The sequence below is a fragment of the Musa acuminata genome, chromosome BXJ2-9, assembly GCF_036884655.1.
Source record: "Musa acuminata AAA Group cultivar baxijiao chromosome BXJ2-9, Cavendish_Baxijiao_AAA, whole genome shotgun sequence".
NCBI lineage: Eukaryota > Viridiplantae > Streptophyta > Magnoliopsida > Zingiberales > Musaceae > Musa > Musa acuminata.
In genome coordinates this window covers 44,457,790-44,476,372 of record NC_088346.1, presented here as the reverse complement: position 1 = coordinate 44,476,372, position 18,583 = coordinate 44,457,790, and the positions used below count along the sequence as shown (strand labels likewise).

Here is an 18,583-nt window from a genome sequence, read left to right as displayed (position 1 = left end):
GTAATTAGAATATCTAATCCCGATTAATTCAACTCTTAAATATTATTTTTTTTATTTTTTATTAATTTAAGCTGAAAATATAAAGTTGCAATTGTGTCATTCTTTTGCCATAATGTTATTTATTTTTATAATATTTTTAAATATATACTTTTAATATTAATTTTATTTATATGTTAATATTATTTAATTTACTTGTTATTATTTATTTTGAACTTGCTTAATTTTTTGTTTGATTCAATAGTGTTCATTTAATATACCTTTGTTATTTTTTAAACATGGGAAAAAAATAAAAATAGAGTGAAAACAATATTTAAAATAAAAAATTAATCTTTTTTTTAAGTCTAATATGTTAAATTTGAAAGACGATAAAAGATTTATGTAACCAAAGATAGACATTAAGTCTAGTATTTGGATTTTATGTCAAACAAAGAAAGATATTGAAGGGTAAATAAGTATAGGACAAGTGGGGAGAGGAGTGATGTTAAACTTGTGATTGTTGGGTAGTTATCACTAATTAGTATTGAAGGTAAATGTACTAATTAGCGAGTTAATAACAATCACAAAAATGTAAATAAATAACAACTTCCTATAAGCACCACACATTATTACTATCCCAATAGCATTAACTACCTATTTCCTTGGTTTGGAGATATTGATATTTGATCAAATTAAATTATTATTTTGAAATAATTTAACTTCAATTAATAATAAAAATAGATTAATATATATTGAGTTTAATATAAAACATCATACTGCATATTCAAGATGGCAGCCATAGAAGAAAGCTATTATAGTATGGGCAACTAATAGCAACCACTGAAAAGAGATTATTTACAATCCTCTTTCTTTTTTTTTTGTTATTTACAACCTCATATTAAGATGTTTAAATATTTCTAATTTATTCCAAACATATCTATCTTCAGTCTATAACTTAATTATAATAAAATCTTTTCCCACTTTACCTATAACCTTTTTTTTTTCTTTTCTTCTTTTTCTCCTGCTTTTCCTTCTCTTAACTACTTTCATATCTTGCATTAACCCAAAAGATATGAAAAAAAAAAAAAAAATCTAGATGAGTTATGAATAGTAAAATATAATTTATTATTTAAAAAAATTATGAATTATAAGAATGAGGCTCAAATTTTGATTTTTATAAGAGGTTTATTTTTTAAAAAATCACAATTAATGCCCTTGAATTTTGGTTGTTTTAAGCTCGATCAATTTGCAGGGCGATTGAGTTAAGTTAAAATGTCTTAGTTTGAGTTAGGATAATTCAGGTCAGATCCCTTCGAATCAAGTCGATCCAGATTCTTTACATTCAAGTTATACTCAGGTTATAATCAAAATACCCTTGAGTTATATTAGAGATCTATTAAGAATATATTAATTTTTATATAAACTTATTCTAAATTCATCATAAAATAAAAAATAAAATAATTTGGTTAGAATTATTATTCTAGTATAATTCTTAAATTTTGATAATAATTATCTTAAACATATCTACGATAAAAATATTAGTTTTAAAATGAGTTAGGTAATCAACTTTAACTTATTTCAATATTGAGTGTAATTAAAACAATATATGAAATATAAAATAGGAATTAAGGTTTTGTGATTAGTTTTATAATGAATTTAAGATTAATTTTATAGAAATTAATATATTTATTAACATGTCTCTGAACGAGTGTAACTCAAGTATAACCCGAGTTTAGCTCACATGTAATAGCTTCTTTTGGATAATTTAGAATAATTTTGTATAGAAATTAATATTTTTTTGTGAACAATAACTTGAGTTTTTATATGTAGATTAATTTTGATTTTATGATAAATTTGCTTATATAAATATATATTTTTTAAACATGTGTAATTAAGTATAGAACATAACGATTTTTTTAGTAAAATATGAGGAGGAGGAGAAATAGAAGGAAAAGGAGAAGAGAGTGAGGGAGAATGAGAGGAGGCGATGAGTGAGAGAATACGATGGCGACGAAAGTTGAGTGAGAAGAGAAGGAAGCCAAAAGGGAGGGAGACGAGATAAGTGGAAAGCGAAGTATGAAAAGGGAGAAAACGATGAAGTGGAGGCGAAGGCGACAAGTGAAAGTGATGGATAATTTGAAAAAAATCAAATAATAATATATGGTTCAATTAAATCAAATTAAATAATTAAATCGAATCAAACCTAATGAAACTGTAATAATCATTTTTAAAATAATTTTATTGGAAATATTTGGGTCAAAACATTAAAAACAAAAAAACTCCTCTTGTAAAAATCATATATGCGGTGGGATCCACTAAAAACTATCAAAAGAATAGCTCAGCTGAGAATTAAGGAACGAAGAGCATTTACATCCTTCATGTTCAGGTCGTTGGACTCACCTAGCAACGTACCTGCCTTGTTATTGGAAGCCGTATGGACCTAATTGTAGGCCCACGTGGCCCACTTACTACGCTAAAAATCTAAAAATATTTTTGGGCAACGATAACTTTTAATATTTATCTGTACAGATCGTACACAAAAATAAAGATAAAAATAAATTATTTACATTATAATGATTTTGACGATATTGGGTTGCACTATTAACTGGCTTGGTAAGAATTGGGTAGTCCAATGTGTGTGTGTTTCAATCCACCGACTGCAGATGCTTTTAAAAAGGGCCCAAAACGGAGGGAGGCGTGTCCGCCTCGAGGCCTCGATGAACTCCTCCGCCCTAGCGGCCGAACTCCTCCGTCGTAATGCCGGCAACCCGGCCCTGGCGTGGCGCCTCCTCAGGCACCTCCTCTCCTCCCCCGCCGCGCCCGTCCCTCCCCTCCGTCTCATTATCTCTCTCTCCCGCCTCCTCGTCGTCGCCCGCATGCTCCCCGAGCTTCACCATCTTCGGCGCCTCATCCTCCTCCCTCGCCACCCTCCGGCCGCTGTTCGCACTGCCCTCTCCGCCCTTGTCTCCGTCTCAGCCTCCGCTGGCCTCCTCGATGACGCCCTCGCCCACTTCCGCTCACTCCGTTCTCAATTCCCCTCCCACCCTCCTTCCACCCGACTTTACAACTGCCTCCTCAACTGCTCCCTCCGAGCCCATCGCGCCGACCTCGTCGAGGTGCTCTACAGAGACATGCTTCTCGCTGGAGTTCCCCCCGAGACGTACACGTTCAATATTTTGATATTTTCCTTATGCGACTCTGACCGTATCGAGGAAGCCCGGCTGTTGTTCGATAATATGCCATTAAAGAATTGCCAGCCAGATGAGTTCAGCTTCGGGTTCTTGATCTGCAGGTACTGTAAAGCAGGGCTCAGTCACAGGGCGGTGGAGCTTCTGGATGAGATGGAGAGACTCGGGCGCTCACCAAACATAGTGATCTATAATACATTAATTTCTAGCTTTTGCAAGGAGGGGTCCATTGGTGAAGCTGAGAAGTTGGTTGAGCGGATGAGAAAAGATGGTATTTTTCCTAATGTTGTCACTTTTAATTCTAGGATTTCTGCTCTTTGTAAGGCAGGTAAGGTATTGGAGGCTTACCAGATTTTCAGAGACATGCAGGAGGATAATGTGTTGGGTTTGCCAAGGCCGAATCAGATTACATTTAATCTGATGTTGGATGGATTTTGTAAGGGAGGCATGCTGGAGGAAGCCAGGGCCTTGGTGGAGTTGATGAAAGTTGGTGGATCCCTTACAAGTTTACAGAGTTACAATATATGGCTGTCAGGGTTGGTGAAGTGTGGAAGGCTGCTGGAGGCCCAACAATTGTTGGAACAAATGGTTCAACAGGGTATAGAACCTAATTCATACTCTTATAACATTCTTATTGATGGTCTTTGTAAGGAAGGGATGATTTATAGTGCTAGATCAGTGATGAATTTGATGAAAAATAATGGAACGTCACCGGACCCAGTAACTTATAGCAGTCTACTCCACTGGTACTGCACGAGAAGGAATATATCAGGGGCCATCAAGATTCTTCATGAGATGACTAGTAGTGGATGTTTTCCCAACAGTTTTTCTTGCAACATCTTATTGCAAAGCTTGTGGAAAGAGGGGAGGATTTTGGAGGCAGAGAAACTATTACAAGAGATGAATAAAAAAGGATATGGTTTAGGCATCGTAACATGCAATATTGTCATAAATGGTTTGTGTGAAAATGGAAAATTGGACAAGGCAATTGAAATTGTTAATAGCATGTGGCAGCATGGAAGTGCAGCCCTTGGTGAACTTGGAAATGCATTCCTCGGTTTGGTGGACGACAGAAATGAAAAGAAAAAATGTTGTCCTGGTCTAATCACCTATTCAATTTTGATTAATCACTTGTGCAAGGCTGGAAGGTTAGATGAAGCTAGGAAATTATTACTTGAAATGATGGGGAGGAATGTTGCTCCGGATTCGATAATTTATGACATTTTTGTACATGGATTTTGTAAGCAGGGAAAGGTGTCATCAGCTTTTAAAGTTCTAAGAGACATGGAAAAAAAAGCATGCAGACCAAGCACAAGAACATACAACTTACTGATATGGGGTTTGGGTAAAAAACACCAAATAGAGGAAATACTTGACTTGATTAATGAAATGCAAGAAAAAGGAATCCCAAAAAATGTTAGAACTTATAATAACCTAATCCATGCTCTCTGTGATAGAGAAATGGTAGATAAAGCTGCTTCACTTCTAGAAGAGATGCTTCATAATTCCATTCTTCCTAACATAACTTCTTTCAGCATGTTGATCCGGGCTTTCTGCAAGATTTCTGATTTTGATGCAGCTCAAGCCATGTTTCATGGAGCTTTGACTGCATGTGGACAAAAGGAAGTGCTCTATAGCTTAATGTGCAACGAGTGTTTCCTGTATGGAAAGATATCAGAGGCTAAGGAACTTCTTCAAATCGCTCTAGAAAAGGAGTTTTCCCTGGAGCATTTTCCGTACAAAAGTCTTATTGAAGAACTTTGCAAGGAAGACAGGATAGATGATGGGCACAGTTTAATCAATACAATGATTGCTAAAGGTTATGTGTTTGATCCTGCAACATTTATGCCAGTGATTGATGCACTAGGGAAGAAGGGAAACAAACAAGAGGCTGATAAACTTTCAGAGAAAATGATGGATATGGCAGCTCATCATGAAGGATCCATGGTTTCTTTTTCTGATCGTCTACATGGTGACTCAGAGAATAAACATCAAAAGCAAAAGCAAGAGCAAGAGGTTTCTCTTGGAAGCGATTGGCACAATCTTCTACACAGGTATAAATATTCTATTTCGTCTTTTTGTTTGCAATTTCTAGGAACTTCAAATATTATTGGGCACATGTGAATATGAAAAGGTTTGACAATCTACATGTTTTGGTTTCTTCTCCTTTAAATGATAGTTCAATTATGAAACAAGGAAAGTGTATTTAGTAGGCCAATCTAGAAATCACTACATAGGTCTCCTGACAGTTATTCTTCAATTTAACTGATTACTGAATCTATCATAACAGTTTTGTAATCATGCCTGTATATGCAGAGATGATGGAAGTGGAATAGCTATGAAACTTCTAAAGAGGGTGCAAAAAGGTTGGGGTCAAGGAAGCATACCAGCCCCACGGCCACAGAATTTTGATCTTGTTGATGAGTGGGAGATCACCAATTGATTCAAATGTGGAATAAAATGGTTGGTTTTAGCCTGCGCAAATGTATCAAATTTTGCTCCAGATCCTGTATTTGATACTCTCGTGGGTAGTTGGTGCTCTTTATGCCTTGTTTATTAATTCAGGACATGGCATTAAACCTCAGCTCCAAACTGTTACCTCAGAGAAGCATGGTTTCCCAAAATGGATCAGTTGCAGACCTTGTTCTAACATGCCCTGAAAATCCTTTCAGGTTTGTTTACTGTGCTTAATTTTTTGTCTTTTTAGCTTGAAAATGGGATAATATGGGTTTGGCATGGTTGCTGACAGACTGTTTAGAATGTTTGTGGGGTAAAAGGGGGGCATATTTAGAATTTAATTAGAAATGAATGGTGGTAACCCATATTAAAAAGAAGAAACAGACATCCATAAATAACAAGTTCTACAGAGCTATAAAGTCAGTAAAGGCTTCCATTATCACAGATATGGTACATAGCCCATGTGTCTTTCTCATGATGAGATGCTTGCTGTCTTATGTCTGCAATTTGGTAAATATAGTGTGGATCAAAATAAAAATAACTTTGTAGCTTAGTCATATCTGGTTAGCATATTGAATCTTTGACTATTTTGTAGATCCTATAAATTTGTCCTGAAGTTCTAGCCTGCTGAAAGTTTTGTAACATGATGCAGGAGTTTAGTTTCATGTGTCATCAAAGGGGCAATCCTTAAAAGGGCTTACATTATCATTTTTAAGCTGCATTTTGTCTTCGACATCACTTCAAACTGGCACAGGTGGCTAATAGTAATACAACTTTGATGCTTATTCTTCTCTTTTTGTAATTGTTGCGGTTTATATACATCTTTTGACTAATTATTTATTGCCACATAGGTGTTTTTTCTGCCTTAGGCATCCTAAAACAATTTGTTTGGAAGGGACAAGAAAACTACTTCAGCAGCAGCATATCAAACTAAGCTGTTGGGCTCAGTAATTATCATTCAGCACTCTGGTATGTTAAAAATAGTTCTTAATGATCATGATGTTTCAAAATCTTCTTATTGTGATTTAATAAACTAGGAAAGTGGAAATAAGTTGCAAGTTACCATGTTACATATAGATTATGAGTAGAAGATGCCTAAATTGCTATGTGTAGGTTGCCAAGGATTGTCGGCACCCGTTCCGATGATCTGGTTAGACCTGGTCAGATGGGTACATATCAGTCAGTATTGGTGTCTCGTTGTCAGTATGTATCGTTGTTTCGAAGAGGAAGAAAAAGAGGGAGAAGAGAAAGGGGCGATGGAGGAACTAAGGAGGAGGAAGGTGTAAGATGAAGGAAGAAAGGGAGGCAATGGAGGAAGAAAGAAGAAGGGGAAGCAGTGGAGAAGGAAGATCAAGCGATGGAGGAGGAGAAGGATGAAGGAAGAAGCGGAGGAGACAAGGCAGGCATATGTATTAGAGAGATAAACAGAGGTAAATGGGCAGGCGATGTCCATTAACAACGGCGACAACAACGACAATGACGTCGTGAGAAATAAGAGGAACAATAGTACTGAATCACTTGAAACTAGAGCGATTTGTGTACCGATCCATGCCCGGACTAGTATGTACTTCCTGTATCTTCTTTATCTTCTAGGACAAGAAATTTGATACTTGCTGTTTTATCCTACTAAAAAATGTCATCTTCTCGATACATGTCTCTAATACCTTTATTTTGATAAGTTCTCTTGTGGCATGTCTATATTCTCATTCAATCCCTGTGAATGAATGGCAATGTGTGGCTTTACTTTGTTTCCTTGCACAGTCGGAAGGTAATTGATTCAAATTTATTTTCAGAAGTTTCATCTGAGTATTTGGAGTATCGAAAAGAAATAAATTTAGTGCAATTAAATTTGTAGTATTAACTTCAACAAAGTTGAACATTGGTTATGATCTAAAACACAATCCTTTCATGTTTTGCTCAGGCTTCGGACTACTTAAGCAAAATACATACACAATTGGAGTCAATAAGAGGATCCTTTAAGAAAAAAAAAAAAGGAATTCAGTCAACATTATTTTGACTTGTCATTTCCACTCAGTGGATTACAATGGTGAGAAAAGATCCATGTAACATACTGCACTCAGCTGGGGTTCATAGCATGCTGTTTGTTCATATTACATTTGTATAATTTCTGATAACCATTTGAAAACCTTTTCTATTCTAGTTAGCAAATGCAAGAACAGTCACCAGATACTCCTGCCTCTTGTTTGATCACAGTATCCCAATTTTGGTGGAGAGGGAGAAGGGAGGACAACCATAGGCAGAGGCAACTTGCTGAATATTGCTCATCTTCCATTGACAATTCTTGCTTGATGAATCCTGGAACTGGTGTGGATGAGCATAACATTGTATCATAAAGAAGACCGACTTCCCATCAGTTCTTCAACAAGAGTCATACATCTCATCATCACAAGATTACATGGTACGATTTTGTCAATTTTGGCAATAAAGTTTCATCTCCTCTGGAAGAAATAATTCAACGCTTGAAACGGCATCACGAGAGGATAATAAACTGCGGACATGGATGGTGTTAAAATGAGTTTTGTTAGATGTTCCACTTTGTTCATTTTAATCAGGGTGTATAAAGATCTGCTTGTTTCATTTGTAATACTAGCATTTGTTCATCTTGATAATAAATGCTCTTTATATTGATTTTAATTGCACCGTATTTACTTGACTCTATACTTCCGGATTACCTTGCTTGGCAGCGTTGCAACATGATGTGTATGCACACTTATCAAATAATTACTTTTATTTGATCCAATTATTTTTTATATTAATCGAGGCTGTTCAGTTTCAAAAGTTGATATAGCCCTTTATGTATGTCTACATAAATAAATATATGAATATACTTTATTTCATTCTCTTAGTCATAATAGATAATGTAATATTATTATACATAATATTACTAATATAATAAATTTAATCAACATGAGTTTATTATTATACATATTTTTTATTAAATTGATGGTTATCATAATAACACTATAGAAAGTAATATTTTCAAATATATTTTGATTCGAAACTAGTTTTCAAATATACAAGATAATTGACGCAACCAATAGTAACACAGTATCGATTGCATTATTTCTCGATTGAAGCAGATTTTGAACATTACATAGAACTATAAGTTGTGCAGCCAACCCAATCGCTTCCTTAAAACACTAATATATATATATATATATATATATATATATATTCGTGGATAATTCGAAAAAAGGCCTCCAAAGGTGACGTTTCTAGGGTTCGAGTCGTCCCTCTCGTTCGCTCCCTCGCCTCGCCTCCGAAACACCACCTCGATCTCCTGCTTTCTTCGTCATCATGGCCGCCGCCAGCACCGCAGTGCCTCGGAGCCGGCAGCCGCCAGGCCGCCCCATGGACGACGAGAACCTCGTCTTCGAGACCAGCCCCGGGGTGGAGGCCATCACCAGCTTCGACCAGATGGGCATCCGCGACGACCTCCTCCGCGGGATCTACGCTTACGGGTTCGAGAAGCCCTCCGCGATCCAGCAGCGGGCTGTGATTCCCATCATCAATGGCCGCGACGTCATCGCCCAGGCGCAGTCCGGTACCGGGAAGTCCTCTATGATCGCCCTGTCCGTCTGCCAGATGGTCGATACCTCCATGCGAGAGTATGATTTGTATCTTTTTTTCTTTTACCTCGATTTCCTTCCTTATTGTTGTCAATTTTTCTTTCTCATTCTAATTTGTGTTAGGTTTTTAGGCTAAGTTTATATTTGGTTTATGTAATGGGAACTGTACACTTGATTTCGACTTTTTCAAGCTTGGTTGATGGCTGGGATTATTGGTTGCAGAAACTTATATGACCTATTGTCCATCGGGATTGTTAGTTGCATCTTTTTCCTTTTTAATGGCATAAGAGGTTGCTTTGGAAAATTATCAAACATACTTTAGAGAAGGCTGGACAATCATGTCAAATTGTGAGTATTATTCTTTTGGGTTAAGCTAGATGTAAAAGCAGTTTGACAATTGGTTGAGTGTAGACATGACTGGAGCTCCCCAGTTACATATTTTTGCATTCGACCAGCACATGATTGATTTTTCATGCTGAGGGACGTTTGGATTTCTACCAAGAGACCAAGCGACTTTCTCTTTTCCCAAATGAAAATTGTTGCATGAACGCCACTTCTTGTGTAACTTAATTGTTTGGAGATGCATTAATAGAACAAGATTCAATCTGGATCGATGGAATGTGTATTCTTTAAAGCTGAAATTATATGTTATTTTTCTGTTGCATTTTTATTCCATGTGCAATAGTAAATAGGGGTTGAAAGGGGTATAGGAGCTAGGTTGGATGAAGGAATAGCAATAGTAAAGATTGTGTGCTGGATAAATATAATTTAGTCTCTTCAAATAAATTATGGCTTAGAACTTTGTCTTTCAGCAGATCGCCTCACTATATACAAATTGTATTGTGCCATAGTTTGTAGTATCAGCTCATTCTAATACAATAAACCCTAATCAATTCGGTATTGTAGATGAATTATTTGATCTAGGCCAATTTTTGAATCTTATAACAAAAGACAATGTTATGAACATCTAATTGGATCCTCATATTTAATAGCAAAATTGCTAGTTGTCTTAGTACAAGTACATCTTTTGCGGGAAAAAATTATAGGAGTGGCAGATCGAAACAGTTACATTTAACAACCTATATATCTAAATGATTAGAAAATACGTCCTCCTCAAGTATTTAAATGCAGCATTTAGACTATAGAAAATGGAGTTCCAAATGCAGGTTCTTTTGTCTGTCAAACAATGACCATCTTCCATATCGTTTGCCTTATGGCAAAAGGTAAGGCAGGATAAGCTTATAGGACAATCATGATTGTCTAGTAATTGACAAGAAGGAAAAGAACATGAACTATTCTGTTAGATGGTCGCTAACGGTTGCAATCAAAATTAAGCATCACAAGAAAGATAAGGAATATATTACCTTTTCTGGATCTTAAGATTTTTTTTATTTTGCTTGTGCTAGGAGAACAAAGATCATTCATTAAAAAAATCCAAACCACAGTCTTGTTTAATTGACTTGTCATCTCAGGATCAATCTTAACTATCCTGAATCCATAAGATTTGGCTACAATCTGGCTTAGTTCTTGGTTGTACTCTTGTTGGCAAATAGTTAAAATCAAGGTGAAGATTTATGCTTATGCAGAAAAAAGATCCTGAATGACAAATTGGTGCTTGAACTTTGAAGGATTATTAAGGAAACTGATGCAATTCGGCTCAACATGTTTTCTAAGAAAAAGACTAGACTTTTTTATTAAAGTTTTATACTTTTTAAGTCAATATTAGGTCTGGTGTTTAACCAGATCACTCTTTCAGAGTCTCTTCCTTTTCTCTTATCTTTATTAAGTTTTGGTAATGGTAATGACATCTACTTGCTATTATAGAGAGTCATTTTTATTGTCCTTGAATTCTTTTAGAATCTACGTAAAAGTTTGAATAATAGGAATTTTATTTTTGCAAGTCAAATGTCCTATCATAGAGAAAGGAGTCAGATGTATGTTTATCCAAGACTTCTAAATCTCTGTTCTGCATTTTCTTTCCTAGCATTAGGAGGATGTAAGGTGGAGAGGTCAAAAAAATCTCGTCAGCTTAGTTTTTAATGAGCACATCTTAAAAGATTTTTACAAGTTCCAAATTGTGATGTAGCTCCGAGAATCTTTAAATGATTCTTGGATCTACATCATAGTTTGGAAGTTCAAAACCAGGATTGGAATTGTATAGGGGCAATACAATTGACATGAAAAATTGGAATCGGCCATTATTTAAATCTATGAAATCATTTATATAATATGTTAGGAAAATATAAAATTTGTGGATCTAACTTTTCAAAACAATGTATATATGGATACAAATCAGTAAAGATAAAAGAATATATGAGATAACAATGAAATTAATGGAGAACAATTTATTAAATTAACTAATTACATACAAATGGATATAATAATCCAACAACAAAGATTAAACATCAGGAAGGTTTTGTGACTTGTCTCCGACATTCTAGTGAAAGCATTTCATGAACTTGATATATGTGGAATTATTTGTACTTTGTAGTTAACAATTAATCAATTCGGAAGTTTATTGAATAATTTAGTTTGGTTTTCTTTATTCATTTAGCAGCTTGTGGTATGTAGAGGTGGTAATAGTAAAGGGTATTTATGTTAAGTTCTAAGTTTTATTTTTCTATCTAAATTTCATATAATTGTGGTAGGCATGAAAATCCTGTTGCTTTTTCATGCATAACCAAAAACCCAAAAACCTTAATAGTGTAGTAAATCATACCATATAGTGTAAATTATGGACAGTATTAATCCTACAATTATGCTAAGGAATGACGGTAGAGGATGGTTTATGGAACTGTGACTTGAACTAAATATGAAGTTGTGTAGATATATTTATATTATTTTCCTTGTTGGAATTCACAACCAAATGTCTCTCTACATCCGACCACTTTTCAAGACCCCTATGTAGCAGAACACAGGCCAACTTGCACGGTAAGAACTTTTGCCATGATTCTAACTGAACGATGTTATGCATGAACAGGCTTTATAATATCTTGCAGAATAAATAAATGTCGTAATGCGATTCACTTTTGCCTATCCACTTATCTATGTTGTGAAAAAAACACATCATTTCTCTGCATTGATTATTAATTCTATCAACATGAAACAGAGGCTAAACTTCATTAGTAACAGATACTTTTTATTTAAGAAAGATGATATGTGGTAGGGATAAACATCAATTAATGAGCCAATGCAAAAAACATTTTAATGATCAAAATCATTAGCCTACTTGGATATCACATTTTCTGCAGATTGAATATTTGCAATTAATAGTTGCAACTTTGGAAAAGTGAACCTGGAAAATCTTTTCTTATATGATGTATGGGGATATTTATGACATTTATATGTTTTATAATATCTCAACTATTTGAGATCGATATATGTATCTTTTCCCGCCGTTGAGGTTTAATGCAATATTTCTGATTAAAATATTCATATCAGATAGTTCCTAAAATAAATACATGTCATACCTAAGGCTTTTACACACAAATTCTGCATTCACATGATTCACCATTATTAAAACTAATCTGTTTAAGTTCATGCATATCTTTTTCAGAGTGCAGGCACTTATTCTGTCACCTACTAGAGAACTTGCTGCCCAGACTGAGAAGGTGATATTGGCTATTGGTGAATACATAAATGTGCAAGCCCATGCATGCATTGGTGGGAAGAGTATAGGGGAAGATATTAGAAAGCTGGAGTATGGTGTTCATGTCGTTTCTGGGACGCCTGGCAGAGTCTGCGACATGATCAAAAGGAGGACCTTACGAACAAGAGCTATCAAAATTTTAATCCTTGTTCGTTTTCCCCTTGTTGTCATCAGTTTAATTATCTAAGCAATATCTATTTGATCTTTTGAGCTAATATTGTGTTATTGGTATAGGATGAAGCTGATGAAATGCTGAGTAGAGGCTTTAAGGATCAGATATATGATGTATACAGATATCTTCCTCCTGAACTTCAGGTTTGGTTCAAGAATCAGAATCTCCTTTGCCCTTGTTCACTATTATCAGCTTTTATTACATGGGTATAATTATTACTTCAATTGGTGCAAGCAAATAATTCCATGCCTCTATAAGATAGGAATCTCGAACTTGCTAGGTGAGCTTTCATCACAAATATTTGATTCTTGGGGTTATCTCGAGTTCTAATAACAATTTCCATGATTATCCTCATGGAGTTTTATATGGAGAGTGAAATTAAGGTGGTACAAGGAAGACCTGGGTGGAAGAGGAGGGTTAGTATATGAAATACACAATAAAAGAGGTAACCAGCATCTTAAAAACCTGTCAGACCAGGAACCAACACTCGAACCGGGAGATTTCGTCTAGTCTGGTTTAAAATTGTTTTTTTTTAATTTTAATATAATCTTCTGCCTTCTGTTGGCAACTGTTTTCATTGTCGACTGCAAGTCTTCCAATTCCTCAGCCTCCTCTTTCTTGTTCTCCTCGTTTTTTTCCTTCTCCTTCTCTCCTTCACCTTGTGCTTCTCTCATTCTTCCCTCTCCTCATTCTTATTCCATCTTCTTCTCTCCCTTCTTTTCTTTGACATGTGCTACTAATGGATAATATTTTATTGAAGAACAAGATTTTATAAAAGGAAAGCTTTCTTCCACTTAATTAGCATAAGGTATACATAATATATGTTATTGGAATGATTTGAATACTATCTGAGTTACGTTTGGGATTGTTGGTGGTGTCATCTTCTTCTGTTCTTCCTTTCTCTCTCTATTATCTTCCAAATCAAACACTTGTCATGAAAGTGACATCTGGGCAGGATTAGGGGTTGGAAGTTTTGAATCATGTATTATGTTCATGAGATGATAAGCACAAGGTAAGTTGTTTTTCGGCCTATTAGTCGGGTTATTATCTTGTCTTTGAATTTTCTTACTCTATTCTTTCCCAGTCATCCGCTCTTTACCAATCAATTTTTATCATTCTAGCTGATCCTATCGAACTCCAATCTACAACCCCCATATGTATTTTTTGATCCCATGGTAGACCAACACATTTTCTGGCACATGTGCGACATATTGGAAAGTTTGATAATGACGCAGGATATGAAAGAAATTCTTGGGTTCCTACAAGTGCTTCCTCAAAGCTCGAAATCAAGAACACATATAAGAAATTTTGCAAGATGAGTTTTCCATGGCAGAGAAACAACTACATTGAGCTAGAGATGTAAGATGAATCCCATATGATCTACATGAATACTCTAAAGGCGTTGGAGAAGACAGCCAATATGCATCAAAGCATCATTGCAGGGTTTTTAGGAAATCAAGTATTATTGATGATGGATCAAGCGGCCTCTGCGACTGATCTTCTGATCTTAGCAACTGTGCCTATCAAATGGTGAACTGGTGATCGGCCTATGTGGTCATGATGCATATGTCAGGGCCAAGTTGACACTCATATGATAGCATAAGATCTTGGTTAAATTGCATTCATATATAGATTTTGCTACTTATCCAACTAGATTATTGCATTCTTTAGGTAATTATTTAGATATTTCTGTAATAATCTCAATAAGAGTTTATGGTAAAATGAAGGTGAGGGTCAAGAACTGCGAGGGATTGAGGTCACTATAACCATCACATATTGGTCCACTGGATTATGACAGTTTATTTAGAAAGCTGTTTTAGGCATTCTTGGTTTAGGTAATTTGGGAATCTTAGAACTCTGGTGGTCAAGGAGACTTTTGATGTCTTGGATTTTTTTCCCCATCTTGTTCTTCCAACTTTTAAGCCCTAGTAACAAAGTCTTACTTTTGTTTGTGCAACAGAATAAATGATATTACATGTCATTGGTACATATGATTTATTTCTGTAGGTTGCTCTGATATCTGCAACACTTCCTCATGAAATTCTGGAGATCACCAACAAGTTTATGACAGATCCCATAAGAATTCTTGTCAAGCGTGATGAATTGACACTGGAGGTAAAGTATTTTCTGAATTTTATTATCAAATCTTATCTTATTCTTTTATGATTGCTAACCTTTTCATGCTATCACTCCAGGGTATCAAGCAATTTTTTGTTGCAGTGGAGAGAGAGGAGTGGAAATTTGATACGTTATGTGATCTCTATGACACCCTTACTATCACTCAAGCTGTTATTTTCTGCAACACAAAAAGAAAGGTGATATACAAACCATTAGATTTAGGCAGTCAGTATGGTCCTGATTTTGAAGCAAGCTGTTACAAATGTTTTAACCTTTTGTTTTTGCGCAAAAAAATGTTTGAATTTTTAAACTAACATACTAGTGCGTTCTCATTTTTCTCCATATACTTAAGGCATCTCTAAAAAGTGTATCTGCTGAGTGGAAGAAACTTATAATAACAGCCTTGTCAACTGAAAACACAAATCCAGTTTTTTTACTACCTTCAAATATTCTTTTATGAAAATTAGTTTACTTATAACTGTTTATTGTTCCTCTATTTCTAGCCTTTATTTTTTTGGGTTTTCTGAATCTGATAGCCATTAAAGGGGAGTGCTTCATTTAATGTAAGAAAAATCAACATTATAAACAAGTGAACAGTCCAAAGCTTTTTAAACAATCTGCAAATTAGTATGAAATGCTTTAAGTTGCTAAATAAATAGGTAGAATGTGACACATCTGGCTTTCAGGGTATGTTGCGTCTAAGTTCAAAACTAGATAATAAATCAGAAATATATAGTTATAGATAAAAGAACTTTACAAATTATTGGGGAAGCACTGCATCCTTATCAATGAATTTGTTCAAAGTGATGTTTTCTTCATTGATTCTGCAGTCATACAAAACTCATTATCAATCAATAATAGTGATATATCAATTTTAATAAAATCATGGTAGGTACTTAGGATAACTGCAATTGCTGTATATTAGAAGACAGATTGATATCTTCTTGGGCAGCCCATGACTTGGATTAGAAACCCATACATACATTAACACTGATTTCGGTTGTGTATATTCCCTGGGTTGAATATAGAGGGATATGAATCTAGGCTTTAGGAACCGAAGCTGTATTGGAAGGGTTTTATTAAAAATCTTTTTAACATGCCTAGTGTTAAGAATAGTTGTTGCAAAACATTGTATTCTTTGTACAGAATGCTGATTTTAGCTTTCCAAAGCCTTCAAGTTCGTCATAGTTGAAGTATTGCCTGTATGCATATCGTGAGCACATAATATGGTATCCACTGCTTTCAGCTATCAATGAAGGCATCTTTAATCAATCAATGCAACATACATTATTGGATGATAAAAAAAAGGAAAGGGAAACAATGAAGTTACCTGAAAAACATTGTTTGATCATGTTTCTTGGGTACCACCGTTGACAGTCATGTAAACTGTGCTTCTTTTCCCAACTACTAGCAACACAGACATCATCAATCATGTTTCTCGTGGAAACAAAATATTGATATATCATCATAAAACTTTCCTAATGTCTACTTAAGAATGAACAAACATTTTTCTTTGGAGATAAACTAGATTTAAATTTATTTTCTTGAAGTTAACCAAGGCTCCATTGTTTGTCTTCTTACAATAATTTATGGTGTACCTTTGTATTACTTGCAAATTAGATTGATTGTGGTGCTAATTGTTTCTGGCAGGTTGATTGGTTGACTGAGAAAATGCGCAGTAACAACTTCACAGTATCTTCTATGCATGGCGACATGCCCCAAAAAGAGCGAGATGCAATAATGGCAGAATTCAGGTCGGGGGCTACTCGTGTGTTGATTACTACTGATGTATGGGCAAGGGGGATTGATGTCCAGCAGGCAAGATCTTGTGCTGAAAACCTTTTTAGGAGTTTTTCATAGTATTGTAGTTAACTGTGTGATTGATTACATGTGAGTCCACCATAATACCCCTTTTCTGGAATTCAAAAAGTACAGTTTGATTTTTAATTTTTTTTTTATAGCAATCTCATAATCTCTTCCAAATAATATTTTTTATATTCTTTGCAATGGGCAGGTATCGTTGGTAATAAACTATGACCTTCCAAACAACCGAGAACTCTACATACATCGGATAGGTCGTTCAGGACGTTTTGGGCGCAAGGTAAGAAGTTTTTTTATCTTGTGAGATTACTTTTTATGAAAAGTTTGATCTCTGTGTCTTTGTCTTTACTTCTCTCTCCCTCCCGCCTCCTTTTGGTTGGTTATATAGAAAATAGAAACCTTCTCAAAGAACCATGAACCAACTGAATCACCAAACTAGGGCACCACCTCAACCAATGCCAATGATCTTCCCCGAGATACCTAGTTACCAAATACATTTTCCCGGCTAAATTTCTGAGAAGCTAGGTTTCGGACCATGATGACTTCATCAGAAAAGGCACTGCCTTCATTTTTCATGCTTCCAACCAGTATAATTCAGCTAGTTTCCTTGGTTGAGTGAAAAATGATTTGTTTTTACCCCCCAATAAATGGTTATGTATGGGGTTTTGTAGGGTGTGGCGATAAACTTTGTGCGCAAGGATGACATCCGTATACTAAGAGATATCGAGCAGTACTACAGTACTCAGATTGATGAAATGCCAATGAATGTTGCCGATCTCATATGAATACTCGATCCAAGGACAAGACGTTTACCTCTGTGGGAAACACTGCAACAATTTGCTTCTTGACTATTATCGTTAAACCAGTTGTGTGATGGTTCTGTATTGCTGTTGTCTGCTGGAGTTGATGATTGCTTACTTTCTGTAAACTAAGCCTGTAAATTTTCTGGGATTCTGCGGAGCTTGATGGTTATATAACTTCCTGCTAGGAGTAACTGGAGGATTGTAATCTTGGGTGTCTGTGAACCTAAATGTCTGAACTAATTTTTCCTGGTATCTTTGACTTGTTTATTCTTTTTCAACATAGAGATAAGGTGGTCACGTTGACCATTGACACCATGGTCAACGGCCCCACACGGAGAACCTTTGTATTTTCAAAGGTAAGACTTCGTGCGTCCACTTTCCTCGCATCCACGTCGGTGCAGTGGATTATTGCTCTCGAATGGATCACAGGTGATAATTACTCTCGAATGCAAAGAATATAGCAAAATGCTATAAAAATAATCTTATAACAAAAATAAACAACGAAAAAGATGGTTTTTGAGGTGGGATAATGATAGTTCCTATATCAGAACCTTCCTATCAAGAGTTAAAGATCATTATCACCTCAAGCTAAATGATGGTTACCACATCAGAACCTTTCTATCAAGGGTTACCACCTCAAGACAAGCAAACTGTGCACTAGCGGCCACCAACTACCCTTCACTTCAAGCCAAATTGACTAATTATCAATTTTGCATTTATTATTTGAAATTTAAGTTTTATATATATATATATATATATATATATATATATATTATAATAGGACATAAAATATTGCGCATAATATATTA

The 18,583-nt window shown here is 35.3% G+C and overlaps 2 protein-coding genes across 7 annotated transcripts; both read left to right on the top strand.

Annotated features, from left to right (window-relative positions):
* Positions 1–2,672: 2,672 nt before the first annotated feature.
* LOC103998797 (pentatricopeptide repeat-containing protein At2g17140) lies at positions 2,673–8,295 on the top strand. 6 transcript variants are annotated; one of them, XM_065126672.1, is made up of 6 exons: positions 2,673–5,218; positions 5,481–5,836; positions 6,274–6,375; positions 6,473–6,590; positions 7,543–7,668; positions 7,836–8,295. In XM_065126672.1, the coding sequence occupies exons 1-2, from the start codon at positions 2,694–2,696 to the stop codon at positions 5,605–5,607; spliced, it is 2,652 nt and encodes an 883-aa protein (XP_064982744.1). In that variant the 5' UTR covers positions 2,673–2,693; the 3' UTR covers positions 5,608–5,836; positions 6,274–6,375; positions 6,473–6,590; positions 7,543–7,668; positions 7,836–8,295. The 6 variants fall into 6 exon arrangements, with proteins under 6 accessions (XP_064982744.1, XP_064982743.1, XP_009418657.2 ...); XM_065126671.1 differs by having other exon boundaries at positions 7,783–8,295; XM_009420382.3 differs by having other exon boundaries at positions 6,735–7,668.
* A 532-nt stretch (positions 8,296–8,827) lies between these two features.
* On the top strand, positions 8,828–18,026 carry LOC103998796 (eukaryotic initiation factor 4A-III homolog B). Its single transcript, XM_009420381.3, has 8 exons — positions 8,828–9,250; positions 12,768–13,008; positions 13,095–13,175; positions 15,040–15,147; positions 15,228–15,347; positions 16,801–16,968; positions 17,165–17,251; positions 17,643–18,026. The coding sequence occupies exons 1-8, from the start codon at positions 8,940–8,942 to the stop codon at positions 17,754–17,756; spliced, it is 1,230 nt and encodes a 409-aa protein (XP_009418656.1). The 5' UTR covers positions 8,828–8,939; the 3' UTR covers positions 17,757–18,026.
* The last annotated feature ends 557 nt before the right edge of the window (positions 18,027–18,583 follow it).

Coding starts and splice junctions, on each gene's coding strand:
- LOC103998797 (XM_018831320.2), top strand. CDS start 2,694: ATGAACTCCTCCGCCCTAGCGGCCGAACTCCTCCGTCGTAATGCCGGC. Junction 5,219..5,480: donor TGGCACAATCTTCTACACAG/GTATAAATATTC, acceptor CTGTATATGCAG/AGATGATGGAAGTGGAATAG.
- LOC103998796 (XM_009420381.3), top strand. CDS start 8,940: ATGGCCGCCGCCAGCACCGCAGTGCCTCGGAGCCGGCAGCCGCCAGGC. Junction 9,251..12,767: donor GTCGATACCTCCATGCGAGA/GTATGATTTGTA, acceptor TATCTTTTTCAG/AGTGCAGGCACTTATTCTGT. Junction 16,969..17,164: donor GGGGGATTGATGTCCAGCAG/GCAAGATCTTGT, acceptor TGCAATGGGCAG/GTATCGTTGGTAATAAACTA.